General features: G+C 53.7%; 1 protein-coding gene across 8 annotated transcripts in view; it reads right to left on the bottom strand.

Annotated features, from left to right (window-relative positions):
* SLC43A1 (solute carrier family 43 member 1) overlaps positions 1 to 21,695 on the bottom strand; it is a 30,845-nt gene extending 9,150 nt beyond the window's left edge. The window contains exons 1-9 of one of the 8 annotated variants that reach the window (XM_027562297.1): positions 21,244 to 21,680; positions 20,662 to 20,762; positions 19,828 to 19,994; positions 7,946 to 8,123; positions 7,779 to 7,834; positions 7,539 to 7,615; positions 4,147 to 4,239; positions 1,989 to 2,122; positions 475 to 650 (exon numbers count right to left, since the gene is read on the bottom strand). In XM_027562297.1, coding sequence (XP_027418098.1) covers positions 475 to 650; positions 1,989 to 2,122; positions 4,147 to 4,239; positions 7,539 to 7,615; positions 7,779 to 7,834; positions 7,946 to 8,123; positions 19,828 to 19,981 — 868 coding nt within the window. In that variant the 5' untranslated portion in view covers positions 19,982 to 19,994; positions 20,662 to 20,762; positions 21,244 to 21,680. Of the gene's footprint in view, positions 1 to 474; positions 651 to 1,988; positions 2,123 to 4,146; positions 4,240 to 7,538; positions 7,616 to 7,778; positions 7,835 to 7,945; positions 8,124 to 19,827; positions 19,995 to 20,075; positions 20,418 to 20,661; positions 20,763 to 21,243 lie in introns of those variants that run through there. The other 7 variants (XM_027562294.1, XR_003514628.1, XR_003514627.1 and 4 more) reach the window with 7 other exon arrangements.
* Between the last annotated feature and the right edge of the window lie 3,609 nt (positions 21,696 to 25,304).

Below are 25,304 nucleotides of genomic sequence, written 5' to 3'. Positions count from 1 at the left end.
TCCCCGCACCTCCTGGCTGACGCCCCGCCAAGCGGCCGGGCGGGAGGCAGGCGCAGCTCCCCGACGCGGCCAGCAGGGGCGCCAACCAACCGGGGCGCGCGGACCCAACCTGGTGGTTGGCTCCCCCGGGGGCGTCTGACCCAAGAGGCTTGGAGGTTGCAGGGAGCCCAGCGCAAAGAAACCCGCTCTCCCACAGGCCTGGAAGGGACCTGCCCCATTCCGGAAGCGGCCCGGCCGAGGACCCATGAACCCGAGCATCCTGGAGTTCTCTGAGCTTCGACTTTGCCCCCGTTCTAGAAACGGGAGGCGGGCCCACCTGTCCGGCGAGGGAGGCGGGGAGGGGGGCGCCGGGGGGAGGGGAACGGGTGTTGTGAGAACTCAGGAGGGAAAATGAGCACCCAGGCAAGGTTGCTGACTCCCCGTGAGGCCCTGGCCTCTCCACCCGCCGAGGCCGGCCCGGGACCGGCGACTCACTCTCAGCAGAGCTCTCTGCGCCGCCGCGCACGTCCTGGGATGAGATAAAGAGGACCCCCTCCTCCAGGCTGGGGGCCTTCTGGCTCAGCCGCTGGCCCACCGTGCTGACGTAGGAGTAGAAGCGGTCCCCGGTCACCCTGTGGTCCAGGGCCAGCTCTCTGAGCTTGGTCTTCTCCCTGCCGGGAGCCGGGCAGCAGCTCGTGGAAAGCAGCCCCACGGAGCCCTACCTCCGCATCCTGCCTCTGGTGGGTGCTGTCCTGGGGGTGCCAAGTCCCCTGCACCCAGCACTGACGTGCTCTGCAGCGCGGGGCTTCTGTCTGCGTGGCTCAGCACCCGCTAAGTGAAGGGTGGATGAAGCCGCTTTCCACTTAGGCTGTTGCCTTGGAGGCCGCCCTAAGGACCCAGATTCTGGCGAGGGACTGGGCAGAGGGAAGGATAGATTAGGAGTCTGGGATTCACATATACACACTGCTCTACCTCAACATAAAACAGAGAACCAGCAGAGACCCACTGCCTAGTACAGGAAAACAGATCCAATATTTTATAACAACCTAGCAGGGAAGAGAATCAGAAAAAGAGTAGATGTGTATCTGAATTACCCTGCTGTACACCTGAAACCAACACACCATTGTAAACCAACTATACTTCAATAAACACATTTTTTTAAAAGAGGAACTCAGACTCTGAAGTTCTTTCTTCCTTTTGGCTGCACCATGCAGCTTGTGGGATCTTGATTCTATGACCAAGGATTGAACTCAGGCCCTTGGAAATGAAGGCATGGAATCCAGGGGAGTCCCAGGTTCTGGAGTCCTGATCCCAACCTTAGAGTCACCGTGCGGCCCCCACCCCCGTCCCGCTCGAATGGTGTGACTCCAGGAAAGTGACTGTGTGCCCCTGCGCCTGTTAGGAATGGAGTTAATATCAGAACCCACGTCCTGAGTCTGAGAATGGCCACTGGGCGCAGGGCCTGGCACACAGAGGGCGCTCGATCAGTGTCAGCTATTTGACTGGCGCCCGAGATGCTTGGTTGCGGAGCATCACCCCAGTACCCTGGGGAACTGACAGGGGCGGTGTGTGTGTGTGTGAACTGACAGGGCGAGGTGTGTGTGTGTGTGTGAACAGATGGGGCGGGGTGTGTGTGTGTGTATAAGTTGACCTTCAGGTTGCCCCACAAGGGGTGGGACATCATTCCTTTGCAGACCCCTTTTCTGGGTCCCCATGGCATGTGGCACTGTGGCAAGCGTCCCTGCCACTCTGACCCCATCCTCCAGCCTGGACAGAAGGATAGCACTCCCCAGTGTCATGCCCCAGCCATGCAGAACACCTGCAGGGGGGTCAGATCGGGCCCGAGGTTCAGGTGAGAAAGCAGAGCTCGGAAAGCTCAGGTAGTCCACAGAGCTGGGTTTCCCTGACTCCCGAGCTGCTTCTAGCATCACGTCACCACACCCGGCTTCCAGGTCTGCAGGTGGGGTCCCCTCCCATCTCCCCCTCCCCCTACCGCCACGGTTGCTCACTTGTAGTTGACTTCCTCGGGGGAGGGAAAGGCTTCACTGGGCCAGTTGAAGGCGCAGTTCAGAAAGATGAGGCAGGCCAGGCCCGACCAGGCGAACATAATGGCCATGAAGGACACACCGGCATTGTAGATCAGCTGTGGGGGGAGCAGGGAGGCCCGTGGCAGAAGCTGCCGGGCCCCAGGCCCACCCCCTCCAGCCAGAGCCGTAACCCGGGCCCCAGAGGCCTCCGGGAAGGTCTTTTCGAGCCCACCCCATGTGCCCAATTCTCAGATGAAAACACCAAGGGCAGATGCTAAGACCGGATCTAGAAGCCCCACTGCCCTCTCCCTTTTTCATCCCCATCCCTCCCAAGAGTGACGTGGTTCCCAGCAGATACCGAAGAGGCTGGCCACAAACTCAACACGTCTTTGGAATCTCAATTTTTATCTTAAGAAGATACACCAGTGTTGCCTTTGACTCCACACACGTGCTCGTTTTCACACACGTTTCATTTTCATCGACAAGAGAGGAGAGTGGAAGCTCCCAGTCGTGTTTGTCCTGCCCCTTCCTGCCGCCCTCCCTGGGGGAAAGACAAAACCTCCACCGGAGAAGTCTTAGCTCAGCTCTCACAGGTGTGGCGACCCGGGAGGTGGGGGAGCAGGATGCTGTGCAGCCTCAGGGCCAGCAGGCTCTGTCCTGACCAATTCTGTGTCCATGGGTCAGCCCCGCGGGTGAGGCAGCTGGGCAGGCGGAGCTGTCCTGCCTGCCACCCTCTGCCCAGGAGGACCGCTGTCTGCCCTGGTCCCAGGTCCCTGCTCTGAGCTCTGGCTCTGCCAGGGAAAACCGCTCCTCCTGGGCTCCAGCTTCAGGGCTCTTTTCTCCCCGGGAGCAGGACAGAGCTTCAAAGGGCCACACCCCAAGGGTCTGGCTCCTCAAATCGCTCTGCCTTAGTGGAGGGAAAGGAGACCTCCCCCCTTCCAGGCCTGGTCCTGCCTGAACAACTGTCAGCCACCCCATCAGTGCGGACTGCACCACCACTGGGACGGAGGCTGAGCAAAAAGTGAAGGTGCTCAGTGGTGTCAGACTCTTTGTGACCCCATGGATTGCAGCACACCAGGCCTCCCTGTCCATCACCAACTCCCAGAGTTTACTCAAACTCAAGTCCATCAAGTCGGTGATGCCATCCAACCATGGCGTCTTGCCTGTTCACGCGATGCCAGCTACTGCCCTGTCCTATGGTGCTTTTCCAGCTACTCCACTATAAGATTAAAAATGGTGTTCTTTCTTTTTTGTGTTTGCTTGTTTTTTAATGTGTTATTTATGTGAGAAGTATCATAGACCTATTACACACCTGTTACATTATATACAAATAGTGTCAGTCCTATTTCACATACAGCCGATTGTATTAGTTGGGTATGGAGGCTAACTTTTTTTGGCCTTGCAAACAAATAGGACTTACACACAGGCTCTTGGAATGGAACTCACTCCTTTGCAGGGGACTTACTATAATAAATTAACTCCCCGGAGCAGACTCTAAAGAGCATGCTTTGGCCCAGCTGAGAAGGTCATTTGACATCAGAGGCAGGAAGGAGGCTCCAGGTTTGCCCAGAGTGAGAACTCAGGCCTTTTGGCTCTAGGTGGACCTGTCTTGCAGCTGGCCTCGCTTGGACTAGCTTGGCGACCTCAGGACCCAAATCGCCCAGCCTCTCCAGGACAGGGAAAGGAGACGTGACGTGAAAAGTGGGGTGATGTCCAAGAGCCCAGGGCCTGGAAGGCATGTAAAGGGGTTGTTTTTGATTCCGCAGGTGAGAGAGCAGGTGGGTGAGCTAGTTCTCCATCTAAAATCATTCTGGAAATCATGCAGATGATTGCTCAGAGAGGGAAAACACTGGAGGCAGGGAGACTGGCTGAGAAAGCACTGGCCTGGGAGGCAGCATGAAGGCCTGGACTCAGATGACGGGAAAGGAAAGGATAACAGAGACCCGCTGGTCTGCAGCAGCACCGGGCTCTTTCTACAACGCCCCGGGGCTTGTCCCTGTGGAGGCGGGAGCTGACCTCCGCCTGGCAGGAGATGGGTCACCAGACATACCAGCCACCAAGCACCTAGTTCTTGTCTCAAGGCAGAAAGAAGACCAAGCAACCTCACGGACCACCACCCACTCCCTGAGCAGCCTCATACCTTGATTCCTGGGTACGTGATGGCAGAAGAGGCGTAGGAGCCGATCATGAGGGCCATGAACGTGGAGCGCAGGCTCCCAAACATGTTGGGCAGCTGAGAGAGGAGATGGGTGCCCGTGAGCTGGGGAGACCCTGATACCCGCCCAGGGCTCCCCTTCCCCTGCTTGGAAAAGCTTGGAAGCCTCTAATCCCAGCAGTCCTCAAAGCGAGCTCCAGGAACATGTGCCCGAGTCACAACAGAAAAGTTCTAAGGCAAAATCAATGAGGGAAACTGCTATAACCCCCTCCCACACACAGCACGTGTGCTAAGTCACTCAGTCGCGTCTGACTGTTTGCGATCCTATGGACTGCAGCCCACCAGGCTCCTCTGTTCTTGGGACTCTCCAAGCAAGGATACTGAAGCGAGTTACCATGCCCTCCTCCAGGGAATCTTCCCGACTCAGGGACCAAACCCGTGTCGCCTGTGTCTCCTGCATTGGCAGGCAGGTTCTTTACCACTGAGCCACCTGGGAAGCCCTCCCCTGCCACCCTACACACACACAGACACACACAGACACACACAGACACACACACACACAGACACACACACACACACACGGAAGTGCCTGCAAGGAGAAATTCTGTTTAACCCCAGGGTTTCCTAAGTTGGGTACTTATGGAGTCCCTTAATCATGACTTGCCTCTTAATAAGCCATGGTTAGGTATTTAAGAAATACCAATCTAGAGCAACTCCTTTGATAGCTGAGCACTGGGACTCAGAAAGGGAAAGAAATGTACTTAAGTTCACGGAGCTCATTAGTGACTTTCTCCCCAGTTCTGGCCATACAAGCTCTATCCCAGACCCCAAGGTTGTGACTACCAGGATGGTGCCTTTTAACCTTCTCAGTAACCCCAAAGGCCACAGTCCATGGTTTCAACTGAGCCAGGACAGGTAACAGGAGGGCTTGGGAGTGGATGATGGGAGTAAGGGAGGGGATAGGGGATAGGGCCAGGGCCAGGGCCAGGGCCAGGCCTGTGTCTGACACACCAAGCAAGCCCAGAATTCCCACCGGTAGAGAACTGGTCGTGCTTTTTCCAGTAAGCAGCCTGAGGTAACCTCTAAAAATGGTGCGCTATTCTCTTGACCCAGAAAACCCCACAAAATCATGCAAATCAGGAAGTTCAGATCCGCAATTCACTTTAAGAACACTCATGAAACTGCCCAGGCCATTAAGGGTATGCACATCTGAAAAGCCCTCAAGTATCTGAAGGATGTCACTTTAAAGAAGCAATGTGTGCCATTCTGTCGTTACAGTGGTGGAGTTGGTAGATGTCCATGGGCCAAACGGTGGGGCTGGACTCGGGGTCGGTGGCCCCACAAGAGTGCTGAATTTTTATTGCACGTGCTCAAAAATGCAGAGAGTAATGCTGAACTGCAGGGCTTAGGTGTAGATTTTCTGGTCACTGAGCACATTCAGGTGAACAAAGCCCCAAGGATGTAGCAAAGGACTTACAGAGCTCATGGTCGGATCAACCCATACACGAGCTCTCCTTGCCACACTGAGAAGATCCTTACTGAAAAAGAACAGATGGTTCCTAAAACGAAAGAGGAGGCTGCACAGAAGGAAAAAAATATCTGAGGAGAAACTGAAGAAAAAAAAGGCCAAAAGCTTATGGCCTGGGGAATAAATGCCACAAAAAATAAATGCAAATAATAGTTAAAAAAAAAAAAAAAGGAGAACGACTGGTTTTCTGTTTACTGGCCTGAGCCAGAGTCCGAGCACCTGGAAGGAGGGGAAAGCAGAGTCAGGTAACCCCCACCCCGAACCCTACTCCTCACTGCCAGTCCACAGAAACCCCCGGCTGGAACAGTCTTAGATGCCACACAGGGCTAAAACCCTCTCCGCAGAGGGGAAAACGTGAGGCTCAGAACGGATCTGAAACAGCTCTGGAGAGGAAGGGGAATAAACACAGAGACATCCACAATCTCCATCAACCTCCACGCGTCTGGGAAACAGAGGCGGGGCCGGGATGACCCTACTCGGGCAGGGGTTTCCCCGGCAGCCTGGATCTGCAAGGCACGCTTGCCAAGGACGCTAGAGAAAGCGCCAGGGCCGGGCGAGTGGCCCGCGCCGCGGCGCTCCCCTGTCGTGCCCTCCCACCCGCCTCCCGCCAGAGTCCGAGCGCCGTCTCCGCCCAGCACGGCCTGGGCCGGCCTAGCTAAGCCGACGCTGCACTGGACTTCCGGCCGGGATCCGCGCGGGCGAGCCAGCTCCAAGGCCGGGGTTGGAACCCGGCCCTCCCATTGGCTGGAGATTACTAAAGACGGGACGGGGGCGTGGCCGGATCCGGCCCTGCCATTGGCTGGAAAATTACTAACAGCGGGGGCGGGGTGGGGCGGGGCCGAAGTCGGGCCCTACCATTGGCTGGAGATTAGTAACGGCGGGACGGGGGCGTGGCGTCCCCTGGGCCCCCGGGCAGGGTTCGAGGTCAAGCCCCAAGGGCAGGGGAGAGGAGGGTTTCGGGGCCCTGAGCCAAGCTGCATGGAGTGGAAGAGGGGCTGCGTAGTCCTGCGGGGAGGAGGGGACCCGCTTCCTCAGGGAGTTGTGAAATGTCCTGGGCTGGAATTAAAGGCAGCTGCTGGGTGCGGTGAAATTCAGCCAGAACACCCAGTCTGGTGGTCAGGCGCTCTCCTCTAAGATAAACAGCCCGGGGCAGCCCAGTCTGCAGCCCCTCCCAGCACCACGGAGGCTACCCATAAGCCTCCATCCCTTCTGCTCACTCATTCACACACACACACACACACACACACACACACACACACACACACACACACACACTCAGAGTGACACACACCAAGCACCCCGGTAGGAGGCCGAGCCAGGCAAAAAGGCCCTCTTTGAAAGTCGAGCACCGTCAAGCGTCGGCAATTTTGCATGGTTCAGTCTAACAAACCGACAAACACATTAACCTGCCACAGACCGCACGGTACGTACACCATGTGGCAAACATACACCCGTAGTCTCAAGCTGCGGGCCCCTCTTACTTCCTTCCAGCATTCAGGACAGCCCGCATTAGTTTACTTGTTTTTAGGGTTGTCTGTTCCCCCAACCCCTGAACGTAAAGTTCCAGAAGGGGAAGTTATCAATTCTGTCTGTGCCATGGCCCCAGTGCCTAGGATGGAATTCGACAGATGTATGGGCTTGGGAAACACACACACACATACACACACATCCAGAATCCACACTGACAGCCTCATCTACACACACAGCCTCACACCCACCCTTCTCTGATACACACACACACACACACACACACACACACACACACGTCTTTGATCTGCGTCCCTCTTGCTCTTACCGCCCACCCCACTCCTGGGTACCTTGCTGCCAAGTCAGGGCCTGTCATACTCACTGTGAGTGAAGAGAAGGTTAGGCAGATGCCACCGAAACCATTCATGGACAGTGCCAGGAATATCAGCGGAGACAGAACTGGGAAGGGGAGAGAGACGGATGAGGGCCTCTGGGGAGCTGGGGGAGGCTAAAAGCAGGAGCTGGGGCACCGTCCACCTTCATCCCACCCATTTTCCTCTTGTGCCCCCCTTCATCCCACCCATTTTCCTCCTGTGGGGGCACAAGATGCCAGACATCTCACCTTTGGTGTTCCAGGAAGCCAGGGCCATGAGGGAGCAGGACGCAGCGAAGCAGGCACTATGGAGAAGCAGGGAAAGGGGAGCGGTTGCCTCCCTCCCCCTGCAGCACCATCCCACCCTCCAGCCCCTCGCAGCCCCTTCCAGCTCCCCCACAGCCCAACCGCCTTACCTGCCCATCAGCCGCGTGGGCCGGGGGCCAAAGCGGTCCATGAGGACCCCCAGCGGCAGGGTGGTGGCGCTGAGCATGAAGGAGCCAATGGTGAAGCCCAGGTTGAGCATCTCTTCCTGCTGGTTGCAGCTGGGCCACCCATGCGGCTCGTCCTGGGTGGTGTTGGTGGTGTTCTCAGCTGAGGAGGGGGGAGGAGAGGCAGCACGTGACCGCGGGAACCATCCCAGGAGCACGTGCTGGGATCAGGGGTCCGGCCCCCCAGTGCCCGGGCCTCTGCTTGCTTGCTGACCAGGGGACTTTGGAATCATACCTACTCTGATGGGGAAGGGGCTCCATAAATGGTAGCAACAGGTATTGGGCTTCCCTGGTGGCTCAGTGGTAAAGAATCTGCCTGCCAATGAAGGAGACCTGGGTTTGATCTCTGGGTCAGGAAGATCCCCTGGAGTAGGGACAGGCTACCCGCTTCAATATTCTTGCCTGGAGAATTCAATGGACAGAGGAGCCTGGTGGGCTATAGTCCATGCAGTCGCAAAGAGTCAGACACGACTGAGTAGGCATGCATGCAGTATATGACCCAGGGTGGGTCACACATCCAACCTGAGGCCTCAACTAGCTTGAACAGGATAACACACATCGAAGTATTTACTGCACTGAAATATTCACTCAGTGCCCAAGGTTAGGGGGTGGTAGATCCGCAACAGGAAGCACCTGTGAGTCTGGAACAGCTTCAGTGAGTGACATTCGAATGATATAACAAGAATTCCCTTAAAACTTAGAGGTTCCTTTCCCCAAAAATGCATTCTGATAAAATAATAGCTCGTATTTTTAGATTAATTAATTTGGCTGCGCTGGGTTCCCTGACCTCGGATTGAACCTGGCCCCCCTGCAGTAGGAGCATAGAGTCTTAGCCACTGGACCTCTGGGGAAGTCCCCCAAGAGCTAATATTTGTTGAGCATTTAACCATGTTCTAGGCATATTCTCAACAGTCACTGTATTAACTCATGACAGTCCCAGCAGTTAGCTAATTAAGTTATCTCCACTCTCCAGATAAGGAAACCAAGATACAGAATTTGGAGCATGGCACTGCCCTACAGGACTCCTCCAGAAGTCATCCCCCAGGTAAGATGCCACCTGGGAGCTGTGACAGGTTAGAGAGAAAGGCTGATGGTGGGGGAAGGAGTGGGTTTTCACTTCATTCAAGGTTCAGTGAACTGTGAGGCTGGGACTCCCCTCCATCCTATTTTCACCGAGGCATCGTGGCCAAGGGCAGAGTCAGGGTGCTCCTGGAGGGCAGACAGACCAGGGTCTGAATTCCCACCCCATCCCCCACTGGCTGTGCAACCTTGGGCAAGTGACTTCCTCTCTTTGAGGCTCAGGCCCCTTGCCTGAAACAGGGAGCGGAGAATGGCTAACCCAGGCTCCTTAGGAGATTCAGCTGGAGAAGGGGCGAAAAGAGCTCTGTACTCGGCCTGGCCCCAAGAAGATGCTCCCGGAACAGCTGATGAAGGGGTCAATGGTGGTCCACAATCTGGGAGCCTCTCCTCCATGTGCTGGAGACCCCACAGTGAATAAGACAGCTCTCAGCTCTCACAGGGTTTGTACTAGATAATAATCAAGTGGATGCTGACATACAGAAAGTCCCCGACAAACAAACCTCAAGTTGCGAACGTGTGTTCCGTAAATGTCAGGCGTGAGTGACCTTGCAGCTCGCCCTCTGTCTCCTACTGCTGACGACCCTTCAGCTACACCATCTCCCACCTTTTCTCCCTCCTCCAGTCAGTAGCTTTCTTGCCTGTTCACTCGATGCCAGCCCGTGTGCCAGCTGTTGTTCTGTACACTGCACTTTTCAAGCGCGGTGCTGTGCTAAGTCACTTCCAGCCGTGTTCAACTCTTTGCCACCCTATGGACTGTAGCCCGCCAGGATTTTCCAGACAAGACTACTGGAGTGGGTTGCCATGCCCTCCTCCGGGGGATCTTCCCGACCCAGAGATTGAACCCACGTCTCTCATGCCTCCTGCATTGGCAGGCGGGTTCTTTACCACTGGCGCCACCTGTACTGTAAACGTTTAAAATATTTTCTATTTTGTGTTTGTTTTTAATGTATTATTTGTGTGAAAAGTATTACAAACCTATTACACACAGTACTACATAGCCGACTGTGTTGGCTGGGTACCTAGGCTAAGTTTTTGGACCTACTAACAAACAGACTTAAGAACATGCTCTCAGAACAGAACTCGGTGGTATGTAGGGGGTTCTTGTAAAGAGCAACAGGTGCTGTGCGTGCTAAGTTGCTTCAGTTGTGTCTGACTCTATGTGACCCCACAGGCTGTAGCCCCCCAGGCTCCTCCGTTCATGGGCTTCTCCCGGCAAGAATACTGGAGTGGGTTGCCATTCCCTTCCCCAGGGGATCCTCCAGGCCCCGGGGCTGAGCCCGCCTCTCTATGCCTCCTGCATTGGCAGGCGGTTCTGCACCACTAGCACCAGCTGGGAAGCCCCTCTGGGGTTCAGGCTAGCCCCCCAATTTAGTGATCTTCATTGCCACTGTTTACTTCTCCACTGGGTTGCTCTGCACCTGTCCGTTCCACCTCCACACACTTCAGTGACGTCTACTACACAAAAGCACCGTGATCTGACAGTAGGTAACACTGATGATTTAGGCCAGAGGCTGCGAAGAGGGGACGAGCAAGGAGCCCTGCAGGTGTTTTGCTTGGCTTGCAAATTTTAACTGGGGGCCGTTTATTTATTCATCTAGCTGCACCAGATCTTAGTGGCGACCTGTGGGATCGAGCTCTCTGACAGTCACTGAAGCTGACGCCCCTGCACTGGAGGTGTGGCGGCGTCTTGACCACTGGACGACTAGGGAAGTCCCCGGGTGCCAGTTTAAAATCAGGAGCTATCATCTAAAAATCCCGAAGTCTGGCTTTTCTTTACCACGTTAGAAGATCTGGCCACTGCTGGAGGCAAGTGGCGGCCACTCCTTTTCGTCAGGGCCTGCCCTCTCTAAGTCACCTCCCTATCAGCTCCCCACCATTCACCATCCTGTAGCTGCCCCGATTGGCCTAATTATTATTATGGTTTTCACTGAAGTATACTTGACACATAATACATCAGTTTCACGTGTACAACACAGAAATTTGACATTTATATATACTGCAAAACAATCATGCCAATGTCTAGTTACCAACCGCCACCATACAAAGTTAATGTACTATTAGTAGCTGTATTCGCCTGCTGGATATTAACGCCCAACTGTTATTAACTGCCAGGCCTCTGAGTCTGCAGCCCCTGAATTAGACACGGGCCCTGCTCCTAAGTCTTTCACAATCGAATGATACTTTCTCTCACTAGCTCTCAGCTAATCAACATTGTGCCAGGCTTTTCCACGTAGTATATCATTTAATCTTCATAACCCTAAGAAGTGAGTGCAGTGACCCCCACAGATGGTGAAGCTCTGAGAAACAAAGCAAGTCACACAGCTTCTTACAGGCAGGCCGAGTTCCAGCTCAAGACCTTCTCCAAAGCCAACACTTCCTGGTTGCTCCACCGGGCTGCTCTCTCCCAAACACAGCAACTTAGTAAGTTTCTGAACCCAACGCTAGTGCTGGGAAGGACGTGCGTTCTTCCATGGGCGGAGAATTCTGGCCCAGAGGACAGCAAATAACTGAAGGTCCATTAATGCATTCACTTCTCTGGTTTCAGTCGGTCTGCCTCTTGTGAGTTTGACTCACAGGAGCTAGTTGCTGGATGGATAAAGCCAGACCTTTTTTTTTATAATGTATTTTTTATGGCAGTATAATTGAGTTAGTTTCTGCTGTATAACAAAGTGAATCAGCTATACATATATCCACTCTTTATTTTTAAATCCCATATAGGTCATTACAGAGTATTGAGTTGAGTTCCCTGTGCTGTACAGTAGCTATCTATTTTATATATAGTACTGTGTATAAATCGATTCCAATTTCCCAATTTACCCCCTGCCAACCCTTTCTCCCTGGTAGTGGCGAGTTTGTTTTCTACAGCTATGACCCTATTTCTGTTTTGTAAATGAGTTTGTTTATACCACTGTTTTAGATTAAGCCAGACTTCTGAAGCAAGAGGGGAGCCAGCCCAGGGTGCAAAGACCTCTTAGACCTCTGTCTGTGTCAGTTACAACAGGAGAGGTCTTTGAAATCTAATGTCTCCCATTTTACAGACAAGCAAAGCATGAGTGTGATGAAAGGAACGTATGCAGGAAGTTAATGACCGAGTTGGGCTCTGAAGTCAGAGAAAACAGTGTTTCCCCAGTGTGGTATGCATGGCGTGTGCACACTCAAGTGGGCTTTAGAGGTACAGTTGACCCTTGAGCAACAGGGGGTTGGGGCCTTAACCCGTCCTCCTCGAGTTAGAAAATCTGCCTGTAATTGAGTCAGCCTGACCTACTCGGGGTCCCTCTGTATCTGCGTTTCTGCAGCTGCAGATTCAACCCACCAGGAAGTGTGCAACCTTGTACGATTTACTACTGAAAACAATCCTGAGCGCTTCAAACCTGTGCTGTTCAGGGGTTAACTGTACAGGTTTCACAGTGTTAGTTATTTGAAAGTGTATCTTTTTTTATAGATATTATTCGAAAGTATATCAAACACACACATGTACATACGTACACATATGGAAATACACATCCCTTCATGGGTCACAGCCTCGCCCTGGGAAAGGGGCTTGTGTAACTCAGTGAAGCTATGCGCCATGCCATGCAGGGCCACCCAAGACAGACGGGCAACCTGATGCCAAGAGTCGACTCATCAGAAAAGACCCTGATGCTGGGAAAGACTGAGGGCGGGAGGAGAAGAGGGCAACAGAGGACGACATGGTTGGGTGGCATCACTGACTCGATGGACATGAGTTTGAGCAAGCTCTAGGAGATAGTGAAGGACACAGGACCCTGGCAGTCTACCAGGCCACAAAGAGTCAGACACGACTTGGTAACGGAACAACAGCAAAGAGATATATATGTATGACATGCATCTGTGAGTAACATCAAACCCAAGGTTCCAAGAACATCACACTTTAAACTGCGGCTTTTTAGGGGGCTTCCCTGGTGGTGCAGTGATGACAAGTCTGCTTTTCCAATGCAGGGAGTGTGGGTTCAATCCCTGGCTGCAGAACTAGGATCCCACAGGCAGCGTGGCCAAAAATCAATAAATAAAATGAGGCTTTTTAGTATTACACATAGCTGATTCACTTCGCTGTACATCGGAAACTAACACAACCTTGTTAAGCAACTATATATACTCCAGCAAAAAATAATTTAACAAAGGAAAAGAAAATGTGGCTTTTAAAACTTTTTTTGTTTGTTTGTTTTCATGAGGCTTTTTAAGTGGACTGATTTAAAAGGGAATAGGAAGTAAATAATAGTACCTATGGCACACAGAATTGTAAAATCATGCAGGTGAACTGCAAATGAGAGGTCTGGGAAACACCGGGGATGACTGTTTCTGGCTCCACTAGCTGAGCGGCCGAACCTCTGAGGCTCTGTTATCCCATCTGTGAAATGGGTTCAGTGGTTGCAACTGTAGAGGAGGGCTGTAGGGACTGCTGCGCACACACAATACTCACAGAAAGATCCCATTGTCTTTGTCTCCTGGGTCTGTGAGCCCTTCCTCACCATCACCCCCTCCCCCCAGCCCCAAGATTCCCCGCCCTGCAGCTAACAGCCACAGTCCCAAACACCCCCAGGTCTGGGCTCTGGCTGGCCGTCTTGTCTGTAACAGGACTCCCACAGGAGGACTCTTGAGCTAAAGCCCATGGGGAAAGATTCTGGGGTCCGATCTGAGGCTGAACACTCACTCTGCTCCTTATTTATTCGCTGTGTGACCTGGGGCAAATTACTTACCATCTCTGAGCTTCAGCTTTCTCCTCTTTGTTTTTAATATTTATTTTGTGCTTGTGCGCTCAGTCATGTCCAATTCTTTGCGACCCATGGACTATATATAGCCCCCCAGGCTCCATTTTATCTGGCTGTGCCAGGTCTTAGCTGTGGCATAAAAGATACTTAGCGGCAGCATTAATTGAAGTATTTGAGATCTAGTTCCCCAAGCAGGGGTCAAACCCAGACTCCCTGCACGGGAACCAGGGCTCAAACCCAGACTCCCTGCACGGGAAGCACGGAGTCTTAGCCACTGGACCAGCAAGGAACTTCCGGCTTGCTCTGCTACAAACGCAGAGCTGCTGTGAGGGCCTCACAACATTGTGTGACCTCTAAAGATCTCACTAGCAGTCAGTGCTCGGTGAGCGCTGGCTGCTGCTTCACTGTTGTGGCATTTATGCGGCATATGCAGTTGTGTGTCGGCAACTGAATCGCCTCTGCCCACCTTCTGAGTAACAGAGTCCGCTTTAGCTGCGGTGCCCCTGTGGGGGGTGAGCCATCCACCGAAGCTGAGAGGAAAGAAAGGGGTGGTCAGGGAGCCCCAAAGCCAAGGCTAATAAGCGCCTCGATGACGAACTCAACGTCTGTTAAACGGCATCGTTGGTCCTCATGTCATTTCCCTGAAGCGAGAGGGATGAGGGCTGTCCACTCCGTGGCACAGACTTAGACACAGAGATCCAGAGAGGCCAAGGAACTCGCCTAAGGTCGCACAGCAAATGCTGGGAGAGCTGGGCACAGAACAAAAGAAGAATGCACGCCTGGAGTCTGAAATGTTTGCTGGCTCTCATTTCACTTTCCCAACAGCCTCGTGAGGTAGGGATTGTCGGTCCTACTTTATATACAGGGTAACGGAGATATTAGTGGGCTTCCCGGGCGGCTCAGGGGTAAAGAATCTGCCTGCCAAGGCAGGAGATGTGGATTCGATCCCTGGGTTGGGAAGATCCCCTGGAGAAGGAAAGGACAACCCACTCCAGGATTCTTGCCTGGGAAATCCCATGGACAGAGGAGCCTCGTGGGCTACGGTCCATAGGGTCGCAAAAGAGTGGGACATGACATAGCGATTCAAAAACAACAACAATATTAAGAAGGGTGAGTAACTGGCTGCAGTCAGCCAAGCAGCACAGAGCAGATCGGGAAGCCGCACCGTCTGCCTCCTCCCACACACAGTGGGGACGCAGAGTCCCGGCCTGAGTCTGTGTTCTTGGGACCCTGTCGAGGGAAGCTTCAAGAGGCAGAAAGCAGGTGCGCTGGGCAGAGCAGCAGGTACAGCAGCCCCCAGGAGCCAGACGTCTGGAGGCTGAAGTCCTCTGAATGAAAGAGAGCCCGTTGTTCCCGCTTATCAGAGTGTTCATAAAGTTCTGAAACAAGGAGGGGTCACTCTGGTCACCACTAGTGATCCCAAGGAACCAGCCTCCAACACACACTCACGTCCGGGCAACCGGAAACACCAGATGGCTACCTGACACCGTCCACAAAAAGTAAGTTCAGATGGATTAGAAATCTAAATGTGACAGCTAAAACTGTAAAACTCCTAGAAGAAAACACAGATGTGAATCTTGGTGATCTTAGATGAGGCGATGGTTTCTTAAACATGACACCAAAGCACAAGTGTCCAAAGAGAAGATAGTTTGCACTTCACCAGTATTAAAACCTTTCACGCTCCAGACCAAATTTAGGGTTACCAAAGGGGAATGCGGGAGCGGGGAGAGGGATGAATTAAGAGTATGGGATTAGCAGCTACAAACTACTATCTACAAAACGGATAAACAACAAGGACCTACTGAATAGCACAGGGAACTATATATTGAATATCTTGTAATAAACCATCATGGAAAATAAAATGAAAAGTAATTACACATATATATGAGTGTATGTATTAACAGATAAAACTGCATCACTTTGCTGTACACCAGAAAGGAACAAAACACTATAAATCAGCTCTACTTCAGTTAAACAAAAAAAGCTCTGTGCTCGGAAGAACACCATAAAGAATGTGAAAAGAGGGCTTCTCTGGTGAGTCAGGGATAACGAATCTGCCTGCCAGTGCAGAAGACACGCGTTTGATCCCTGGGGGTGGAAGATTCCACCTGCGAGGAGCAGCTAAGCCCGTGTGCGCGGTGACTACGGAGACTGTGCTCCAAAGCCCAGGAGCTGGAACTACTGAGCCCACACATCCCAGAGCCTGTGGTCTGCAACATCCCTGAAGTGAGAAGCTCCTATATCTGGTAAGGGACTTGCACCTATAATACAAGGAACTCTTATAACTCAGGAATAAAATATAACCCACTTCAAAAATGGGGAACGGATCTAAATAGATGTCTCCAAGAAAAGATACATTAGTGGCCGAGAATACATGAGAAAGATGTTCAACCGTCATTAGCCGCCGCCGCCACTGCTAAATCACCTCAGTCGAGTCCGACTCTGTGCGATCCCATAGACGGCAGCCCACCAGGCTCCCTCGTCCCCGGGATTTTCCAGGCAAGAGTACTGGAGTGGGGTGCCATTGCCTTCTCCGTAGCCGCTAGGGAAATGCAAATCAAAACCACAGAAAGATAGCACTGTCCACAATAAAACAGATGAGAAATAACAAACATTGTCTAGGATATGGAGAAGTTGGAACACTCGTGCACTGCTGATAGGAATGGAAAATGGCAAACAGCTGGCAGTTCCCCCAATGTTAGAGTTACTCTGTGGCCCAGCAATTCCATACGGAAGGAAAGCACATGTCCACCCAGGACTTGAGCATGAGTGTTCACAGGAGCATCACCATAATAACCCCCAAATGGAAACAACCCAATGTCTAGCAACTGTTGAAGGGAGAAATAAAATGTGGTGGCAAAGGACTTGGAAAGGAACCACGTCTTGATACCTTTGCCAACACGAAAAAACCTTGAAAACATCATGCTAACAGGAACTAAAAAGCCTCTTGATGAAAGTGAAAGTGGAGAGTGAAAAAGTTGGCTTAAAGCTCAACATTCAGAAAACGAAGATCATGGCATCTGGTCCCATCACTTCATGGGAAATAGATGGGGAAACAGTGGAAACAGTGTCAGACTTTATTTTTGGGGGCTCCAAAATCACTGCAGATGGTGACTGGAGCCATGAAATTAAAAGACGCTTACTCCTTGGAAGGAAAGTTATGACCAACCTAGATAGCATATTCAAAAGCAGAGATATTACTTTGCCAACAAAGGTCCATCTGATAGTCAAGGTTATGGTTTTTCCAGTGGTCATGTATGGATGTGAGAGTTGGACTATAAAGAAAGCTGAGCACCCAAGAATTGATGTTTTTGAACTGTGGTGTTGGAGAAGACTCTTGAGAGTCCCTTGGACTGCAAGGAGATCCAACCAGTTCATTCTAAAGGAGATCAGTCCTGGGTGTTCATTGGTAGGAATGATGCTAAAGCTGAAACTCCAGTACTTTGGCCACCTCATGTGAAGAGTTGACTCATTGGAAAAGACTCTGATGCTGGGAGGGATTGGGGGCAGGAGGAGAAGGGGACAACAGAGGATGAGATGGCTGGATGGCATCACCGACTCGATGGACGTGAGTTTGAGTGAACTCTGGGAGTTGATGATGGACAGGGAGGCCTGGCGTGCTGTGATTCATGGGGTCGCAAAGAATCGGACACGACTGAGTGACTGAACTGAACTGAACTGAACCCTAACACAAGATCACCTGTTATAAGATGCAATTTACATGAAACATTCAGAATAAGCAAGTCTGTGTCTGTTATAGCAAATCTGTAACAGAAAGTAGATGAGGGGTTGCCTCGTGCTGGGGGGGGTGAAAGAAGAGGCAGTGGGGAGTGGGTACTGCTGTTGGATCCAGGGTGACTTTAGGGGGCAAAGAAAATGTTCTAAAAGTGGTTGTGGTGATGGTGGAACAACTCTGAATAAATTAAAAACCACTAACTTGTATCCTTTTTTTTTCCTGGCCATGTTGGGTCCTCGTGGCTGCACGCAGGCTTCCTCCGGATGTGGTGAACAGTGGTTACTCGAGTGGCCGTGCGGGGCTTCTCTCTGCAGTGGCTTCTCTTTGGGGAGCAGAGGCTCTAGAGGCTCGAGGCCCACCTGCCCCACAGTATGCGGGATCTTCCTGGACCAAGGATGGAACCTGTGTCCTCTGCATTGGCAGACGGATTCTTAACCACTGGACCACCCAGGAAGCCCCAACTTGTGTACTTTCAATGGGTGAATTGTAAGCCATGAGACTTCTATCTTAATCAACCTCTATCCATATTTTTGAAAAGCTGGACAATGGGCAGCAAGAGGGAAGGAGTTTTGCAGGTGACGGAAATACTCTAAATATTGAATGTGGTGATGGTTCCTAACGTGTATAAATTTGTCCAACCTCATCAGAATGTGTGATGTAAATTAATCTTCAATAAAGTTGATTAAAAAAAAAAAAACAGGTGCAGAGGGCTGGAAGAAGCCACTGGACAGGCAGAGACAGGCATCAAGACCAGGAGGCAGCAAAGGGCAGGTCTCCCCGGTGTCCAGGGCAAACAGCTCAGCGCAGACCTGGACACCTGGCCTCCCCTGGCACAGGGATGCCCCGGCCCTCTGCCTGGCTCTTCCAGCCACCCTGGGATGCCCAGCACACCACCCCAAGCCAGCACCTCCTGACCCAGCCTGCCCTTCCTAGCCAGCTGCCAGCTTGAATCCCCACCTCCTCGGGCCCCCCATCAGGCTGTGCATGCCCACGCATCCTGCACCCCACCTGCCGCTTACGGATTAGTCGGGCAGGGTGCAGAAATCAAGGACGCCCCAGCTCCACTCCCGCAAAGGCAACAGTTTTCTCCCACAGCCAAGGCAGGCTGCAGGGAGTGAAGTCAGGAGCTGCGAGAAGCCAGGAAGGACACTCACACGGATCACGTACTGTTCCCTCTCATTGCATAGACACTGCTTTTCTTCCCACTTTGCAGACCAGGTGTCTAAAGCTCAATGGTTTAGCCTGTGTTCGTGCTCTCTGCAGTCATGCCCAACTCTCTGCGACCCCATGGACTGTGGCCCGCCAGGATCCTCTGTCCATGGGATTCTCCAGACAAGAATACTGGAGTGGGTTGCCATGCCCTCCTCCAGGGGATCTTCCCAACCAGGTATCAAACTCTTGCCTCTTACTCATGTCTCCTGCATTGGCAGGCGGGCTCTTTACCACTAGTGCCACCCAGGAAGCGCTCAGCACTTTAGAGACCTTGCCAGTGTCAGCCAGCTCCTGGGATTCTAACCCAAGCTGGCCCTCCTCCAAAGCCAGTTCCTCAGCCAGGTGTTTGGAGGAAGAGGATAAGCAGGCCAGGGCCAAACTCCACATCCCTCCAGCTCCTTGGGCTGAGCCTGTCAGTTCAGCACCCTCCTTCCCAGAAAAGAAAGATCCCCATGTCAGACAGGAGGAGAAACTCAACTCCCAGGCAGCAGGAGGGGCAACTCCTTGTCTCCTGGCACTTGAAGACAGCCAGCATTCCCCAAGATTGCTAGAATTGTCACTCCAGCCTTCAGGGCCCCTCATACAAAGCCCAGGTGACCAAAATGGGAAACAGAGACCCCCATGAGCTGGGGCCCTAGAGGAAATGGGCTACTCACTTTGTATAAGAGGTGACTTAGGGCCTCCAAGAGCCTGGAAAAGGAGGCGCACCAACCCCCACCCTCCACCACCTTGACGGTCAAATCCAGCTTGAAGACTCTCCTTTGCCTCCTTCAGCCTGACAATAGCCCCAGCAAGAAAACCCTCACTCAGCTAGTAGCTGCAGTGCGGTCTTGCCCTAGACCTGAGATTGCCAAAGGCTCCCACCCGGAACCTGGATGCCGGCAGGATGCCTGGGTTTGAGTGCAAACGCAATTTGGTTAGTGGGTTCTTCTCTAGATAAAGTTTGGAGGACACGTGGGGGTGTCCAAGCCCCTGCGGGGTGCTGGGTCTCCGGCCTCGGCCAGCGCCCCCTGTCCCCGTCTGCCGCCCCCGCTGGTCCCTTCTTGGGGTACCTGAGCACATGCTGGAGTAGAAGCCCTCCTTCTTGAGCATGATCAGCAGGGAGCTCCAGCCCAGGAGCACTGCGGAGAAGAAGAGGTTCTCCAGCACCGCGGTGCAGGCCATCCACCAGCGTCTCCGGTACGCCTGCTCCAGCGTGGGGGCCATCCCGGTGGCCAGCCTGCTGGGGCACAGAGGACTAAGCCAAGCGCCCAGAGGACCCCGAGAAGCATCCTTTATCGTGGGGGCTCTAGAGACCCACCTTGAGCCCGCCCGCTAAGGGGGGACGCCCTTCACGGAGGCCCCCATCGCGTCCTGGGCTTCCCAGCGGGTCTGGCCGAGCTGGGTCTGGGCGCAGGGGCAGCGCCGGAGGCGCTGGGGTCGCCCATGCCCCCCGGGTCACTATTAGGGACCGGAAGGTCCTGTCTGCGCGCTACGGACTCCTGGCGCGCCTCCAGGCTTCTCCACCGAGGCCCAGGCACGCGGTGCCCGGCTCCCGGCGTCCAAACCCGCGCTTCCCCGAGTCCCCAGAGGTCAGCAAGGGGCAAGGCGCGCTCTGAAGCCGCCGCCGGCCGCCAGCCAGCCTCCAGCTCCAGGAAGGACCCCCCGAGGAGAGCAGGAGGAGGAAGGGGAAGTCCGATAGCAGCCCCAGGACACCCCCCGCCTCCCTCCGTCTTCCCGTGGCCCCGGGGAGACCACTCCTCTCCCCCGGGGCCGGGCTCCCGCGGGCCCTGCCCCTTCCCGCGCCGGGCGACCCAAGCGCCCGCGGGCTCTCGCTCCCGGCCCGCAGTTGCCACGTGGAAGGCGCCCCAGGCGGGCCCTGCGCGACCCCCGCGCCCCCCTCTCACCCGAGGCGCCCGCTCGTCCTCTCCTGTCCGGGGACGGGGCTCGGGTTCCCGCAGGAAGTCCGGCGGCTGCTGACTCAATAAGGGCCTGGGCGGCGGAGGGGCTGGGGAGCGGGCGTGTTTACCAAAGGGAGACAAGCCGCCTGCGCTCCCCCCGCCCTGCCCCCGCCCCAGCCTCGGGCACGGCCGCCGCCGCGGGAGGGGACAGCATGCGGGCGGCGCCGGGGCGGAGAGCGGCCGGGACTAGGGGGAAGGAAAGCCCGAGGAAATCGCAGAGGAGAGGGGCGGGCCGGGCCGCAGAGCTGGGGGAGGCGCGAGTGCCTGCCCCCGGGAGCCTCAGTATTCCCATCTGTGAAATGGGCCTGGGCCTTCGGGCGCGTCCGCAGGTCCGCACGGCCTCCGACGCGAGTGTGGCCCAGAGCCGAGGAAGGGCCGCCGGAGAGGGGCAGAGGGGCCAGACCGAAGGGGCCGGAGCCGCGCGCTCAGGTGACAGGGTTTCTTGGGGAGCCTGGAAGAATCGGCAGGAGCCACCCGGGGACCCCCGGTTCTCAGGGACCCCCCAGCCCAGCCCCGCCGGCTGCTCACCTCTGATCCGGGCAGACGCGCCTCGCGTGGCCGCGGACCCGTCGGCGTCCGGCGTCCGGTGTCCGGTGTCCGGCGGGCCCAGCTCGGGACCGTCCCGGCGCTCGCGGCCTCGGAGATTCCGCCTGGGGCTCTCACCGCCCCTGTTCCATTGGAGGAGGTCGGGGGACACGACGCCTCCGGGCGGCCCCCCGTCCGCGCGGCGAGGGTAGGACGAGGTGAATCGACGGAACGAGCCAACCGCTGTATTGACGCCCGTCCGGGGCTGCGCCCCGAGCTGGGGGCGGGGGTTCCCTCCCCAAACCCTGCCCCTAGGTCGAGTTTCACGAGCACGTGACTCGATCCCGGATACCCAGACACCCTCCCCGGCACACGGCCCTGCGCCTAAAATGTCCACCCATCTCCCTCCCCCTAGCCTCTGCCTCGGCCCCCAAGGAGAACCAGGCAGCCCTCTCTGTATCCTCGGCCACAGCAAAGAACATCTCGGCTGGAGCGTGCTGACCGCGATGCCGGGCCGGCGGCCGATGGGGGCGGGGCGGGGGGCGGGGGTACGGGTGGGGTTTTGAATTGTGCAGCTGGGGAACAGAGTTTTCCGAGAGAGGCAGAGTGACACGGATTTCCTTGTAGAGGTAGTCAGATTGAGCTCTGAGAGTGGACGTGAACGCTGTCCTGCGCTACCTTGAGCGAGTTGCTTGGCCTCTCTGAGCCTCGGTTTCCTTCTCTAAGTTGTACCAACAGCACCTGCCTTACAATGGTACCTATGGTAGGACTGCTGGAGAGCTGGGGGCTGGAGTTGGGCGTTCTGAGACAGGCAAAATGCTCACGGCCGCTCTTGGCACAAAGGAAGCATAGTCAGAGTTCACTGTGGTTATTACTGCTGCCACTGCCATTATTGCTACAGAAGATGTGGTCATGGGAGCCCTCCAGACAGCCTCTGGACCTCCCTGAGCCTCAGCGTCCTCATCTGTAAAACAGAGGGTGAGCTGTGGTGTGGACTCATGGGATGAGGGCGAGGGCCCATCAGTACAGATGTGAGTTTACTGGGGGGTCTGGAGAGTGATGCTGATGATGTTCGCAAAGCTCTTTGGGCTTGTGAGCAGCTGCCCAGGATGTTCCAGGCCCCAGACAAGAGGGACTCTCTAAACAGCTGAGCCACTTCACCATGAGAGGAACTCACATTTGATGAGTGGCTAATGTATGCTGGGCACTTTCCAGGCAAAGTGTTTGTCGGTCGCTCAGTCGTGTCCAACTCTTTGCGACCCCACGGACTGTAGACCTCCAGGCTCCTCTGTCCATGGGATTCTTCAGGCAAGGATACTGGAGTGGGTATCCATTCCCTTCTCCAGGGGGTCTTCCTGACCCAGGGATCAAACCAGGGTCTACCACATTGCAGGAAGACTCTTTACTGTCTGAGCCTCCAGGGAAGCCCATATTTTTCCAAGCAAAAGTTATCATTAAATCCTCAAAACATCACAGGCTCATTTAAACCTTGGAGCTTGTCACAGGCGGACAGGCCTGGGGGCTAGCAGCTGGAAAACGGTAGGTCTAAAGGGGATGCAAAGTCAGCCTGGCTGGCTTTGAAGGGTGGTCCTTCCCATTCCTCCAGGTCGGGAGGAAACAGCGAAAGCAGAATCTTAGCAGCTGAAAAGGCACGAGGACTTCTCTGTGGCAGGGGTGCAGTGGGTGTCAGGCACTGAGGGTTTCGCTTCTCAAAATTCACGACTGGCTCCCAGAACTTCCAGATCAAGGTCAAATTCCTTAGCTTCGCACCAGGGGCCCTAGAATAAGGACCCCATGACCCAAGGCAGTCATGGACAGGTCGCTTCGAGAATGTAATAAAATGCTGAGACCACTCCCTGTGAACAGGCCCGTGTGACCATGCAGACACATGTATATCTACATTCAAATTCCAGGGGTTTTGTGGACCCGGCTCCACAGACTCTAGGGGTCCACGGCTCCCCTGTGGCTGTTAATGCTCGCCTTTCTCTCCAACCCACATTTGCATCTTTTCGCCTGGGGACCTGTCAGCTGCATGGGGACAAGGCTCTGGTCTGCTGTGTGCACTGCGGTGTCTCCAGAGCCAGAAAGAGCCCCTGGCAGCTAAGAGCACTGGAGAAGCACCTGTGGAATAAAGTGTGAAGCCGCTGCTTCCACATCGCCTTCCCTTTGCATCTGCGATTGCATCTTGTGGGAAAGACAGATTCCCTCCTTCATCTCCGATGTACTCGTCCTTCGCAACTCTCCTCCAGTTTCCCCTTTTGGCAGGAAGCTCTGATCTCCTAGGCTGGGTTAGAGGTGCTCCCCCGGCCCCCGCCGGCCTGCTCAATGCTATTCTATCCTGAGATGAAGTGCTCACCCTGATCTAGAATCAGCAGTATCTTGCCTGCTCTCTCCCCAGGAGCTAGAACTCCCTGGAGGGCAGGCACCATGGGAACCACTTTGTGGCTGGTTTGTATTATGCCTGCAACCTATCCCAGGACCTGACCTGTAACTGCCACTGGTAAATGTCTATCCAATAACGGGAAGAGCAGAGTGAGAAAGGGAGCCGGAAAGGATGGTTGGGGTCAGTTTGGAAGGACCTCTGCCAGGCCAAGGATTTCCCACTTTGTGAAATCAGTCAGTTCAGTTCAGTTCAGTCGCTCAGTCGTGTCCGACTCTTTGCAACTCCAAGGACTGCAGCATGCCAGGGCTCCCTGTCCATCACCAACTCCCAGAGTTTACTCAAATTCATGTCCATCCAGTTGGTGATGCCATCCAACCATCTCATCCTCTGTCGTCCCCTTCTCCTCTGGCCTTCAGTCTTTCCCAGCATCAGGGTCTTTTCCAGTGAGCCAGTTCTTTGAAGCAGGTGGCCAAAGTATTGGAGTTTCAGCTTCAGCATCAGTCCTTCCAATGAATATTCAGGACTGATTTCCTTTAGGATGGACTGGTTGGATCTCCTTGCAGTCCAAGGGACTCTCAAGAGTCTTCTCCAACACCACAGCTCAGAAGTGTCAATTCTTTGCCACTCAGCTTTCTTTATAGTCCAACTCTCACATCTCTACATGACTACTGGAAAAAACATAGCTTTGACTAGATGGACCTTTGTTGGTAAAGTAATGTCTCTGCTTTTTAATATGCTGTCTAGGTGGTCATAACTTTCCTTCCAAGGAGCAAGCGTCTTAATTTCATGCCTGCAGTCACCATCTGTAGTGATTTTGATGCCCAAAAAAATAAAGTCTGCCACTGTTTCCCCATCTATTTGCATGAAGTGATGGGACAGGATTCCATGATCTTCGTTTTCTGAATGTTGAGTTTTAAGACAACTTTTTCACTCTCCACTTTCATTTTCATCAAGAGGCTCTTTAGTTCTTCTTCACCATAAGGGTGCCATAAGGGTGGTGTCATCTGCATATCTGAGGTTATTGATATTTCTCCCAGAAATCTTGATTCCAGCTTGTGCTTCTTCCAGTCCAGCATTTCTCATGATGTACTCTGCATATAGGTTAAATAAGCAGGGTGACAATATACAGCCTTGATGAACTCCTTTTCCTATTTGGAACCAGTCTGTTGTTCCATGTCCAGTTCTAACTGTTGCCTCTTGACCTGCATACAGATTTCTCAAGAGGTAGGTCAGGTGGTCTGGTATTCCCATATCTTTAAGAATTTTCCACAGTTTATCGTGATCCACACAGTCAAAGGCTTTGGCATAGTCAATAAAGCAGAAATAGATGTTTTTCTGGAACTCTCTTGCTTTTTTGATGATCCAGTGGATGTTGGCAATTTGATTTCTGGTTCCTCTGCCTTTTCTAAATCCAGCTTGAACATCTGAAATTTCATGGTTCACATACTGTTGAAGCCTGGCTTGGAGAATTTTGAGCATTACTTTGCTAGCGTGTGAAATAAGTTCAATTGTGTGGTAGTTTGAGCATTCTTTGGCATTGCTTTTTTTGGGGATTGGAATGAAAACTGACCTTTTCCAGTTCTATGGCCACTGCTGAATTTTCCAAATTTGCTGGCATATTGAGTGTAGCACTTTCACAGCATCATCTTTCAGGATTTGAAGTAGCTCAACTGGAATTCCA

Source organism: Bos indicus x Bos taurus, chromosome 15, assembly GCF_003369695.1.
Source record: "Bos indicus x Bos taurus breed Angus x Brahman F1 hybrid chromosome 15, Bos_hybrid_MaternalHap_v2.0, whole genome shotgun sequence".
NCBI lineage: Eukaryota > Metazoa > Chordata > Mammalia > Artiodactyla > Bovidae > Bos > Bos indicus x Bos taurus.
Note: the sequence above shows the minus strand (reverse complement) of the source record. Positions and strands in the feature narration are given on the sequence as shown.